The sequence below is a fragment of the Labrus mixtus genome, chromosome 3 (genome assembly GCF_963584025.1).
Source record: "Labrus mixtus chromosome 3, fLabMix1.1, whole genome shotgun sequence".
Lineage (NCBI taxonomy): Eukaryota > Metazoa > Chordata > Actinopteri > Labriformes > Labridae > Labrus > Labrus mixtus.
Genome location: NC_083614.1, coordinates 18,385,131 through 18,398,491, shown reverse-complemented (window position 1 = coordinate 18,398,491; position 13,361 = coordinate 18,385,131). Strand labels below are relative to the sequence as shown.

Sequence of the window (13,361 nt, the reverse complement as noted above, 5' to 3'; positions counted from 1 at the left end):
AAGGTAACTTGGACGCTAAAAGCCTCACCGGTTTACAGTTGTTCTTAAATAATAACCATGGGTCCTTCATTTTTACATTCTCTTGTGGTCTGGCTTTTCAGGGAGCTCTTGGTGCAAACACTGTTGTAACACCTTTTGTCAGTTTATATTGTGGTCTCATGGTTGATTTACTAAAAAAGAAGCTGTTTCATTAAGTAACAGCCAACATATAAATAACTTGGTGTTTTTCCCACTTTGGAAAGGACTACCTAAGGGTTTCTGGTGAAATCTGAGTTCTGTCTGTTTTTGAAATGAACACAGAGGTCACAGAGGTTCAGCATTTTATTTCACCCATAGAGGTTGAATGATAAGTTCATAGTTTTGGTGACTGATTTAGAACAATATTGTTTTGATTTAATGTCTTCTTCTTTTTTAGTTGAAACAAATACTCCCTGAGAAGATTCCTCAGAGTTATGAGGGTTAAAATCCACAGTCCTCATCCTGTTCAAAAATAAACTCGACCTGAAGTTCATTTGTGGCTTTAGCGTTCTGATTTCATCATATCGAGTTGATATGTTCCTGGGTCACATTCCTATTCGTACAAAATGTAGTTTTATGGTCACTAACCTTTCACTGCAGCTCATCAAGGGAACACTGATGGAACACAACAGAGCAAGTTTGTACTGAAGAAACAACTTGAACAATATGGGTTTTTTTTGTAACATCACACACTTCTGAGACCTCATAAAAATTCCTGAAGAACGTTTTAAACTCAACCATAACATTTACATTAGAGCCACATTATGAAGGGCTCAATGTAATGCCTGCGTGAACAGCAGGAATGATACAGAAAGCAAAAGCTGTTTTACTGTAGGCTACATATGGACGCCTGGCAGGTGACTGATAGGACAGACTTGAAAAGTTGCAACCCTCATGAGGTCACATCACATCAACGATCATCACGCTGTTAAAACTAACACTGTGGTCTAATTGCTCTGAAAGATGCCAAATTCAGATTTAGTGAGAAATGATAAAACTAAAGCATGTTCTGTTTCATGGATATCCAGTGAGTATGTCAGCAGGGTGGGTTGTGTCGTCTCCAAAAATCAGAAAGATTTAAAATATCAGATATACTGTTTGTCAAAAATTATTCACACTTAAAGCAGTACGATTGGTTTTTCTTCTTTATTTGAAACAGAAAGAGACAAAGAACAGTTAAAATGCTGATATAAAAATATGGAAATCTGTAGTATAAAAAAGATTCTCATCTTATACTAAAACACAAACACACAGAGTGAAAATACAAAACAGAGCTGCCAAGCAGTGGCTCAATCCTAGCAGGCTCTACTGAAAAAACATCCATGAGCAGTGAACAGTAAAATAGTTATGGCTCATATAAGTGAAACATGTACTATACTGGCTATAACATTGTGTGTATATACTATGTTTGTCCAACAGTGAGTCGTGTACATTCACATTCTCCGTCAGCTTCAGGAAAGAGCAGATGTGCTGAAACATAATCCATCCGGTGAAAGTTGATCTCTCTCACACTTTTCTTGTGTTCTCTTCTTTTAGTGGTCTGAAAAATATAAAGGGGGAATAAGGAAGAATTAATCCAAGTCTTTCTATTAAAGTTATTAAAGTATGGTAATGTATTCAAGTATGTCTTAGTGTGAGAGCAGAAGTGTAACTTTTCGTTACTTTTAGTTCTTAAACCTACTTAATTCTTTGCTCGCATTCTGTTCTCCACAGTCTTCATCAGCTCCTGGACCCATTCTTTGTTTGGATTGGCACAAACAGTCGACGGTTTGGCCTGTGTGGCCCTCTTCTTCAAGAGAAACCTGCACATCAAGAGGCTTTGAGCAACTACTTTCTTAATGTGAGGGGTTTTTGTTCTTTTCCTTTAAGTTAGCCAATTTTTTGATCCCAATAAAAACATTTCAACAATGAAAGAAAACAATAAAGGTCGCTGAGGGCCAAAAGTGACGCATATGAGATTTTGTTTTACTCACACAACAGCTCTGAGGTTGCAGTCCCCGTCTGTTTCCTGCATCCTGTAACTTTCAATGTTCCTTTTTGCTCTATTCCTCAAAGTACTGACATAGCCAAGGCAGCAGTTGCCGTATGACCCTAGAGAGAGAGAAAATATAAAGAGTTACAGCATGTAAAGGAGAGATAAATAACCTCACCTCAAAGTGATAACTCACATTTAAGTTGGAATTAAAAAATAAAATAAAACCACATTTAATAATTGGGAATGCCTGACAATTTTCCTGTTTTTGAAGGTGAATGTGTTGATTGGCAGCTTGTGAATAAAAAATGCAAAAATCAACAAATATAACCATGGTTCAAAAGATTCCTCTCATGTCCTTAATTATAACTTTGGTATCAAATACAACAGAGCACAAAGAAAATATCTAGGATTTAAAAAGATTGTGGTCATTGTAACTATAGAACTGTCAACATAGTGATCTCTAAAAATACAGTGATTGCCCTTTTGAAACATTGTGTAAACAACAGCTTCTTCTTTCACATATTAAATAAAAGTATCACAGAATATTGATCCATACATTATGACACTTTCAATACACTCCAGCATCCTAAACCCGAATTTCCCTCAGGGATTAAAAGGATATCAAAATCCTCATTCCAAAACATGCGCATGATTAACTGGTTATGTGTTTATAACTTCAATCCGCATTAACATCTAATTCATTAAAGCTGTCATACTGTCACAAATCTAAATGGTCTATAATAACATTCTTAGACAGATTACACCTTGGCATGAAGAGTTCTGCTAGATGGTTTTGACCAGAATGGTTCACCTTATTAAAACAGAAGATTAAGCAACAATACTAAAGGAATGTGGATTGTGAAATGCAGATGCAGTCACTGCTTTACTAAAATTGGTCAAAGTTAGACTCATATTCTCCACAATCCTTTACAAAAGTACTCCAATTAAAACAATGTCCTCCTCTTCAGGTTTGAGGTTAGAAAGCTGAAATAGTCTCCCATTGAATATTAAGCAACTCTGAAAAAAAGTTAAATCTTCAAAAAAAATGTACATCCTAAAAGACATAATCCAGAATATAAACTGTTGTGTTTCACTTACCTTGTGCCAGACTCATGTACATGCAGGTGAGGAACAGGAGAAAGAAAAGAGCTTGGAACTTCATGGCTGCTGCTGTTCGTGTTGCGGTGCTGCACAGAAACAAACAGATTCAATCACAGAGTGGAGCAAAAGTGAAAAATTGGAAGCAGGCTCTCATCCCCCTTTGCCTTTTAAATATTTGGCGGTTGAAGTAATGTTTTCCATCACAAACTCCCCCATGTGCACTATTATGCAAGAAGACCCCTGATTAAAATGTCTGAACTTGTGTCCTGTTTCCAGCTGTGGGCAGCTGTTTTATCTAAAACAACAAATATTGTTTTACAGAAACCAAGTGTGTTTGTGTTACATGGTTGCTGGACTCCATCCATGTATTGTCTGTCACTATTACTCAAATGTTGCATAATAAATGTTTGCAAAATCAGCGTAACAAAAGCAGAAAGAATCAGATGAAGAGATTGATTCCCAAGCATGCAGAGAAACGTACCTGCTCTCATTCAAGATTTCACAAGATGTTGGGGAGGAAAAGCTTCTGTCCACTGCAGCTCAGGGTAACTGTGTGCTCTTATGTGTGAAATCTGCCCTCCCTCCACACAGACTCAACCCTTTACCACACCTCCTTAGTCTGCCAACACTCAGAGATTTTCAACTTCTCAGTAGTGCAATTTGATCACCTAAATACTCCCCACCCTCCCTCCACAAACACATGTGTCAATACCACCCAAGTACCTGTGATATAACTGCAACATGGGGGGAAATAAGGTACTCTGCAACTCTAAGGCTGTGTAAGATAAAATGTATCTCTTGGTGATCTATAACCTAATATAAACATGTCTGAAATACGGACAGAAATCAATTAGAGAAAACCTGTTTATAGTTACTGAGCAGCTGAAAAGAAATGCAATCAGTTGTGTCTCAATCTTTTATTCTCACAACTGGTGAGTGAGTTACTTTATTTCATACAGTTCAAAGTTACTCAGAATTCTATCACATTTCTTCATTTCTAACACAAAGTCTTTTCTTCATCTGACGGCATTAAATCTGTCCAGCTGTGTGACAACCTTCCAAAGTAGGTTTCTTGTGTGTCTGTTAAGTGTTATTACATCTAATGAACGGAATCATGTGCACTATGGTTATAAAAATCTGCCTTCAATTTTTGAAAGAAAGCTGCATGCTGAATCGATACCATGATAAGAAGGTCATGGTCCATTTTGTCCCTCTGCAGTGATTTTCATATAAAATCTGTGTTTGTGGGGAAGTTCTAGGTCTATCTTTTTCCTGCACAATTGTAACATTAAAGCTTCATATCTGATTACTCGGGTCCTGTGAAATGAAGTAACTACCTGAATCTTACACATTCTGGATGAGACAAGATAAGATACTGATGTAAACCAAAGGTATAGAGGGGTACAAGCAGGCCCACATACTTTTTCAGTGAAATGATTAATGACTATAAGTTGAAGCTTTTTGTGTTCAAACATGCACGTTTGTTTGTTTTATAATGGTTGAGCTGTCAGCAGAAAGGAAAAATTATGTTGTCTGGGCTCTATGACCTTAAACAACTTCAATCCCAGCATTGGAATTCATTCAACAGACACTTAAAACCAGCTACAAGAACAAAAGCCAGGGACATTGTGAAAGAACCCCTTGAGACCATATTTTTAAGTAAAGTGATTTATGGATGGGGAATTCTTAAAAAAAACTCCCTTCAGATTTTGTTTGTTTACTCTCTCACTGCTAAGAGGTCCTTATGGGGTAAAAATCAATCTTTATTCATTTTCAGACTGATGTGTAGAGTATGCAACCTGTTTTAAACTGTACCATGTTGCTTCCAAGAAGTTGCTCAATGCAATATTCCTAATAAAAATACAAAGGGAGTATCTTTAGTTTCTAAGCAGAATAAATGTTTTAAAAGCATCACTGTCTCTTGGGTCTGCTGTATGTTCCAAAGAAAAAGGAAGGTTTGATTTTTGTCTCCTTCACTCGCGGTTTCTCCCCTGCAATGATTTGATTGCCTCCAAATGTCTGTCTTGATGTGACCCGATGATGTTTGTCTGAATCATGATTTCCGCAGTGGTGAAATCCAACATCTCATTCTGAATTCATGGACATTTGAATAGTGATATAACAGCCTCCACTCTTCGAGGAAAGTACGCAAGAGCTTGGGAATCAGGCGACTGAGAAGTTAGTCCAGCACTGGTCCAAGTGATGTTGGCACATAAGACCGGAAGGGCTCACATCTAGCGGTTCTCTTCATCCCAAAAGGATAGCATGGATTTGTGTACAGGGGATTTTTCATGTTGAAACCGGAAAGGGCCTTCTTAAAGCTGCGTAAAAGTGTTAAAGCATAATAAAACACAAAATTAACACATTTGCATCATACATGACAGATGACAGATGAACTTATCATCCACATGTAAAACTCAACAATAACACAAAGATCTCATCTACATTACGTTGCAATACAAAAACAAATAATATTTTGAATATGATCTGAAAATATGAACAAGCCAAAGCCTATATTTCTAATTTACAGCTTCCGCTTTTCTGAAAGTTGTTATGGTGCCCTGAGCATCCACAAAGAATTTATGGGCGTGTGTGCTTTAATGAAGGCCATTATCACAACACGATACAAATACCCTTAGAGCACCTAAATGAATGTAGAGAGGGAACTCTATTACAAAACAGTCAAAGACACTTTACAGAGTTTTGAATGTAACTCTGTGCCTGTGAGTGTTTGGGGAAGTGCTACATAAATAAAAAGTATTATTATTATTATTATTTTGGTTATTATTACAAGTGTTATTACAATCAGATTTCAGATCTGTTTAGTATGGCAGTTTATCAGAACGCAGACACATAAAGATGACAGAGAGTAGCCTACATTAAAACGACAGAAGACAGACTATAGATGTTTTTTCGGACCTATTGGAACCCCCATATTAAGCAGAATTTAAATATTGTACATGGTTGAGTTATTAATATTGTTGGCTGGTTGAATTGCTTGAAATGTATTTTGCCATTTAAAAAAAATGTGCATAGCTAGTAAAATGTATGAGCCCTATATTATAAGGCTCTGGGCCTACCTAGTGATGACATAACGAATGAAGTAATATTGTTACACACATATGTTTTCATCGCTTGTGGATGAAATTAGAAACGCCACAGCGCCATTTAGCGGTCAAAACTGGGATTGCGCTCACTATAAGAATCCATTCCACTGACGCTGCTGTGTGTTGAGGATGACTCCGGTTTCTCCGTGAAATCCGGACCAGGTTTTACCACACAGTCACAGACACCTCCATGTGGGCGTTACCGACCGGCTTGCCTCAATAACAGCCACTAAACAACCACCAAACTAGCAGGTCAGTCAACACCGAGTGCAAGTCATCCTGACTACACCAGTTTTTACTGTCAAGGGGGGGTGGTAGTGTTTTTTTCTAGCCTGCTCTTAACCAGCAGTATCAGTCGCACGGTGACACGGTGCAAGCTGTCACGGTAAGGCGCAACTTGTTAGCTCGCTAGCGAAAACCACATGGATCCCCAAAACACCGACACAGAGGCGACGATGTTGTTGAGCCAAGCTAAGACCCTCAGGCTCCACACCGGGAACTTAGTCAGTCGAAGTCGCCTGAAAAAGAAATGTCCCGGTTCTCCAAGCGAAGAGGTAAGGTCATTTTTTGCACGTGCCGATAAAAAAACGACGCTATTTTTTCTGACCATTGCGTTTTCTATGTTGTTCTGGTGTGACAGAGTAACTTTGCTAATTTAGCTTAGCCTTAAAGTTGACCACAGGCTGCCTGGCTAAAGACACCATTGTGTGATAAGTGATAATAAAGCAGGTGTGACGTCATGTAAGACCATATATAAGACTAGAATAATCGTATAAGGTGTTATAGGAAGTTATCTTACTAGAATAAGTTATCTTTGTCTAATAACCTTCTCTTAGACATAAAGTAGGCTGAGTTTAAGAACCAGCCTAGGGCGAATAGTTAGCTGACAGTTTAATGTGGCAAATGATTGTGTTAAGAATAAGGTAAAAAAAACAACAACACCCAAATCCTGTTCAGACAGGTGCACTACAGTATCACCGTCTGCACCCAGATGTTTCAAGATGTAGCTGTAGTTTCTTTACATGTTTCGGTATTATTGAGGATTTTATGCATTTTATGTTGATAGGATATGATGCTAAACCTCTCATTGTTTAAAGGTATGAAGCATGACATGACAGTTTTTGCTCAGAGGCATGGTTGGAATCTGCATACTGTGCTCTGTGTGAACCTGCCAAAACTTTTCAGTATAAGAAACAGGTTTAGAAACTCTGACTTTGGCTTGACTTGCATATTAGAGGGCAGCTTTTGAGTGCGAGAAGTGTATCTGTTTTTATATAATTTCTGTAACTGGTGTATTACTATACTAGAAAACGTATACAATAAACAATCAAGAGGGAAAGAACTGTATTGTTACATCATGTCTTTCTTCCTGCAGGAAATCAACCTGTCTTTTATTTAAGATGTGTGTGTATATGTATATATATATATATATATATATATACGTATGTATATAAGCGGCATATATATGAAGGAGTTGTAGTAAGGGTTATATTTAATCAAGAATATTCAGCAACATTACCCTTCTTTAAAGTTCCTGTAGATCATCTGACCACTTATACTGAAATAAAACAAATGTGCATGTTTGCATTGCCTAAAATCTGTTGTCCATTCAAAGAACTTCAAAGTTAGCCTTTGAGCAGTCGACTCTGCAGTCATAAGGCCGTCTTGTGTTGTCCGATGGAATGAGCGCTCTTGTGTCAGAAACATGAGATTCTTTGCTTACACTTGTATCGTCCGTCCCACATGACATGAATGCTGCAGTTGAGCTGATGTTCTTCAGCCTCATGTGGGCTGAGTCTCATCGAGAGTTGTTCAGGTCCTCTTTGCTAAAAGTTGTCCCTCAGCTCAACACCTTTTTAGGATTAAAATTTGTGTCATTTTCTATAAATATTTATAGAAAATGTCACACAAACTGATCTGCACTTTTAACTCTAAAGCAGCTGGCCTGCGCTCCCCCATGCTTGTCTTTATTGTAAATATTTATGTTTGACAATAAGCCATTAATCTGCCCTGGAACTCAACTTTTGTCCTCCCATTTCCCACGCTGTGCGCTGGTTAGTGACTTTTTTTAACAATTGTCAAAGTGTGCTTTGCACAGCTGTTAAGACATGTTTTGAAATGCTGTTAGTAAAGAGATTTTCATCTTCATCTGAGGTTTTGGGATCCCGGCTAAAAATCATCATGTTTCAAGAGTTTTAATGTAACTTTATTTTTCTCTAACATTTCAGCTTCAAGACTGCATTCAAGCCACACTGACTGACTGGTTTTCTACAATAAAGCCGACATCCAAGGTGGGGGCAACAGTTTTTTAAAAAATGTTTTTTTGGTCTCAGTGTGAGAGTAAAGTACTTCACCATATTCAATCTCTCCTTCATGTTTTTTAATGACACCGAGAAAAAACAACAACAGTATTTGAGTTGACGGTCAGTTATGGTCAGACCTGCATTAAAGACATGTTTCCACCCTGTCGTGCAGTCACCAGGACCCAGTGCTTGAGAAAATAAGATATCTTTAGTGATGGACATCAAAGGATGCCTCCGGGCGATCTGAAAAGTAGCTGTCAGGATGAATGTTCATGCAGGGCTGGCTGCCAAAGGCGCTGTTCCAAAATGTGCGTCTGTCTGCTGTGATGGGAGGAGGGCAGCTGCGTGGGGGCACAGAAACTTGTTCTGGGGTTTCTGTTTACTGTGATAGGGTTCCCAGAAAGTTTTCACCAAATTAAAGGTGTTGTTTTAAACTTGGATGTTCTGAATAGAGTTAACTCAAGATTTCAAAGGTTGTTAGATTTAAAGTAGTGAAACGTCCTTCTTGTTGAACGCACCGCTGCACCAGTTGTTTTACCAGGCTAATCTAATTTGCTTAGGCTGTCATCTCCACGCCCTCTGGACTCAAATGTGGATGAGGGAGGTTTGAAAGTGTTTTACAAACGCATCTGAAATACTTGAAAATACAGTAAAATAACCCTATTTGTTACATTCCCTGCAGGATAATGCCATGAATGGGATGTTGAAGTCGATGGCTGTAGTTCTTTTTTCAGGTTTTCCTTAGATAGCTCTTCGATTTAAAAAAAACAAAAACAAAAACAGAGTTTCATTGTCCACGTTGTAAAGCTCAACATATTGCTACGTTTGAGTTATACTAACCCCCTCCCAGACATGCACCTTAAAAAATATGTACCAAATATGAACATGCACTCGAGCAGAGCAGCCAATTCCTCCTACGTTAATAGGAGTCATTTAAGATAATTGTACGCATGGTTTGTTGATGTGAACAAAGTATAAACACAATACTTCTCAGGGACACTTAAAGTAAGCAAAACTTCAGCTTGTTTCCAAGAAAACTCCCTAGGGAAGCTTCACTGATATAGATAATCTCATAAAATCCATCAGCCTGTCCTTGGGGGGAACAAACATCACTCTTTATTTCTGAACTTTTCAGCATTAAGCTAGTTTCTAGCTGTATCATTCCTCGGTTCTGCACTTGTTATCAAAACTCTGTCATGCTCCCTTTGCAAGAGTCCTGACTGTCCTGGTATTTAAGTAATGTCAAAAAGCCAACCATTTCAACAGAAAACACTTAATTTTATTTTTTTTGGTGATTTATTTCGGAAAAGGTCTTTAATGACAATGCAGGTGATGTGATCCCATATTCTGTGCTCTCCTTCTCACACAGGACTTTACAGATACTCTGGAGTGCTCGATTCCCCAGCCAACAGACGCTATCACACCTGAGGAGAGGGAAGAGCTCAAAGTCTCAGGTCAGTATCAATCAATCAATCAATCAATTTTTATTTGTATAGCGTCAACTCATAACAAGTGTTATCTCGAGACACTTTACAAAAAGCAGGTAAAAGAGCTTACTCATTGTTATGTTACAAAGATCTGATACTGATTCAGGACTCGGAGTGAAACATAATACATTTATTGGGTGACAGACTCATTTGGTTTCAGTTCACTAAGAGTTGTGCCATATCATTTATCCATTTAAAACAAATACACAAAAGGGCGAGTGATTAGGCTTGGTAATTGCTGGTGTAACAGCTGGTTACACTTTTTAAGGCAGATTATTCAGATTTGTATTTTATTCAATGTACAATGAACTTTAAAATGGTTATTAACCTTTATTCACAGTATAATATGGATGGTGATCACCAGAACATATCAGGAATTACATTTATTAACATTTTCAATGCTAAGGAAACTAGTAATCTGATTTGAAAAATTCATGTCCAAACTTTGGATCAGAGCATCCATAATAAAATATTTTCCATTTCAAAAAGTAAATAATTAAGTAATAAATACGACCAATGAGAGGGGATGACAAGTGCATGGTTTTCTTGTTTTTGCAGTCAAGCTGTTCCTGTGTGAACCAGTTGAGTCTTCTATCAGAGATGCAGTGGAGATGGGTGAGCTTTAAATCTATGTAATAATGTTTTCATGTGCCTTAAAAATGACACACTCCTCATGTAACACCGCCTTGTTTGCATCTCTTTACTAGCCTGTCAGACGCTGGCTGTGTCCCAGCTTGACTCTGTTATCATCGCCCCACCTGGGCCCCTGGAGGGAGACAGCCTGATGTTAGCCCACCTTCAGCCAGCCTGGGAGGAGCTGGAGTCTCTGGTCAGAAGTCAGAAAATTGCAGCCATCGGCACCTCTGACCTGGACAAAGACCTGATGGAACAACTCTACAACTGGGCTCAAGTGAGTGGAGATCTGGGGTATCTGATCCTTAATTTGCCTTTTCTTTAAGTTCAGCAGAAACTGTGTTTTTAAATGTGTACATTGTGTTAAATTTAACCTCTGCATAGCCAGAACACGTGACCAGGCATGATCCGGCACTGTGCACAGTAAAAACATTAGCATGGAATATAACTTGAAAATTGCAATAAAATAAAATGTAAACTAAGTGACTGCATCCATAAAAATAAACACGATAGAATTCTTCTTTGAATGGAAAGTAAGAATAAAAACAAACAGAGCTGTGGATGATTCTGATGTCTGACCTGCCTCGTTTGCTGAGAAGTTTAGTTTCATATCAACACTGTCTCGACTCAAAGCTTTAGCTGCAACAAGTATGATACTACTACCTATCCATCTTGTTAGAGTGTGTGCTCTGCTTTAGAAGCAACAGAAAAGGTTGACTTTGGTTAACAGGTCAGAGTTGCAGGTTAAAATGTGTAAGTAAGTAACATGCATGTATTGGTATGTTTTCACCTTTGCCCATTGAAGCACTCACTATTCCTATGTCAACCCAACTAACCTCACTCATTGACCACGACCCCTCTCTTGTACCAGGTGAAGCCCAGCAGTAATCAGGTGAACCTGGCCTCCTGCTGCGTGATGCCTCCTGATCTCACAGCCTTCGCTAAGGAGTTTGACATTCAGCTACTCACACACAATGATCCCAAAGGTGAAACTCAGTTTCCTCATTTTCTGAGTCTTCTGTATGTAAATTGTCTGCCTGCAGAAATGATTTAGGAGCAGACTAAAGAAGTCTTTAATTAGGTGTTATCTGTGTGCAGATTAACTTAAAAATATTTTTTATATCTTTATGTTGAATTCCAACAAATACTATGAACAGACTAAAAACGTTCATTTACTGATTATATTGAAATTTATATTGAACTTCTATATTTTAATGGCTATTCTTTTCTCCCCCTTATTAAGTGTTAATTCACAGACTACTCTTTAACTTGAGAAAATTCCCTTCATTTCTTCTGTCTCTTCCCACAGAGCTGATGTCAGCAGCTACATTCCAGGAGGCAGTGAAGGGGGGCCTTCAGGACCTGCAGGACCAGGACCTCAATGATTGGAGGCTGGAGTGGGTCCTCCGCTACTCTATTATAGTCAAGAGCAGGGGCATCATCAAGGCAAAGGGCTACCTTGTCAGTGCGAGGAAGGCGAGCCCCTAGAACCTCCCTTGCTGAAGAAGAAGACATATGGATGAAGTCATTTTCCTCCTGTATCATTTTCACACACAAAATGCAAAGTAATAGTCCTGAGTCATGGACTCTGCCAATCACCATGAGTCCTGACGTCATTGTAAGAACTGGCAGATAAAAGCTGCATCTCAATCATCTTTGATTTCTATGACTGTCAAAAGCACGTGTTCATCACCATAATCTCAGTGAATTGAAAAGAGAGCATAAACATGAAAGGTCAAATCTATTGTCAATTTTAGGTGAGAAGATGGTCAAAGTGGAGTTTCATGGATGATAAGCACATTGAAAACTCAATCCATCAATACAATAGAGGCTGCTTTAATAATGGAAATGATGGTCATTTGGTCTAAAGTTTGATTTAACCTAAAGGGTCCTTAAACTCTGTCTGACTTCAAGTGCCTCTCCTCTCTACTATCCTCATTCCCATCATGTTTCCACTGTGTCTGTGTAAAATCAAGCTTCAATATCTCAGTCAAAATGAAGGCTGAAAAGAAAATCATTGTTTTCCCGAAATGATATCAAGCATTTTAAAGATAAAAACAAGTCTGATTTTATTCATGAATTTAGAGTAACTTTACTGTACATAACACGGTTTGCATTCCTCATTATGCACTAATTAAGATTGAACTTCATATGAGATGTTTATTTTATTATACTGATTGAATTAGACTTTTAACTGCTAAAGCAACAACTATGTGAAAGTAACAGACTTCATTATATCATGTCTTTTTTTCTGACCATTTGCTGTTTTGGATGATGCATTGAAACGTTTACCCACCCCGTGCTCATGAGATTATTTAAGGGTGGAGAGTACAGTGATATTGACATGCAAAGCAGGCTTTTGTCCTTTATGTGCATTGTTGTTGTAGCACTAAAAACTCTGTGCAAAAGATATGTGAAAAATTGTTAACTTTGAGGAAGTCATTTTTATTTAAGAGTCACAGCTGACCTAGTTGTTCAAACAAAGACAAGTTATCTGTTGTACTGTAAACAAAGTTCATGTTGTCATATGTCTGTATATCAAGAATTGGCTTTATTAAAATAATTACATCAAACAGTCAAGTGTCTTACTTTTCAACATGTGTTTAACTTGGACAGTTTTATATTTTTCATGAGGCTATCCATGTTCAGATGTTTTGAGCAAACAGACCAACAAAAAACTCAAACGTGGAAGATTTAACATTTTCACGTGTTTTATAATGTAGAGGATAAAAAAATT

At 38.0% G+C, this 13,361-nt stretch overlaps 3 protein-coding genes across 3 annotated transcripts in view; 2 read left to right on the top strand and 1 right to left on the bottom strand.

Moving 5' to 3' along the window:
- Positions 1–13,361, top strand: part of hsh2d (hematopoietic SH2 domain containing) — a 148,704-nt gene that overhangs the window by 54,365 nt on the left and 80,978 nt on the right. The gene's annotated exons all lie outside the window — the stretch shown is intronic.
- ccl25b (chemokine (C-C motif) ligand 25b) lies at positions 1,149–3,249 on the bottom strand. The gene is made up of 4 exons (XM_061033491.1): positions 3,092–3,249; positions 1,992–2,109; positions 1,700–1,820; positions 1,149–1,558 (listed from the first exon to the last, which is right to left on the bottom strand). Exons 1-3 carry the CDS (start codon positions 3,153–3,155, stop codon positions 1,700–1,702), a joined length of 303 nt encoding a protein of 100 aa, XP_060889474.1. The 5' UTR covers positions 3,156–3,249; the 3' UTR covers positions 1,149–1,558.
- Positions 6,433–13,197, top strand: gclm (glutamate-cysteine ligase, modifier subunit). The gene is made up of 7 exons (XM_061033489.1): positions 6,433–6,755; positions 8,430–8,492; positions 9,874–9,958; positions 10,550–10,606; positions 10,699–10,901; positions 11,496–11,610; positions 11,934–13,197. Exons 1-7 carry the CDS (start codon positions 6,624–6,626, stop codon positions 12,110–12,112), a joined length of 834 nt encoding a protein of 277 aa, XP_060889472.1. The 5' UTR covers positions 6,433–6,623; the 3' UTR covers positions 12,113–13,197.

What these genes read in the sequence shown, in the direction of transcription:
- ccl25b (XM_061033491.1), bottom strand. Translation starts at nt 3,155, where the DNA reads ATGAAGTTCCAAGCTCTTTTCTTTCTCCTGTTCCTCACCTGCATGTAC. An exon ending in GTACATGAGTCTGGCACAAG is followed by an intron (nt 2,110 to 3,091) that starts GTAAGTGAAACA and finishes CTCTCTCTCTAG; the next exon opens with GGTCATACGGCAACTGCTGC. An exon ending in TGCAACCTCAGAGCTGTTGT is followed by an intron (nt 1,821 to 1,991) that starts GTGAGTAAAACA and finishes CTTGATGTGCAG; the next exon opens with GTTTCTCTTGAAGAAGAGGG.
- gclm (XM_061033489.1), top strand. Translation starts at nt 6,624, where the DNA reads ATGGATCCCCAAAACACCGACACAGAGGCGACGATGTTGTTGAGCCAA. An exon ending in CCGGTTCTCCAAGCGAAGAG is followed by an intron (nt 6,756 to 8,429) that starts GTAAGGTCATTT and finishes CTAACATTTCAG; the next exon opens with CTTCAAGACTGCATTCAAGC. An exon ending in CAATAAAGCCGACATCCAAG is followed by an intron (nt 8,493 to 9,873) that starts GTGGGGGCAACA and finishes CTTCTCACACAG; the next exon opens with GACTTTACAGATACTCTGGA.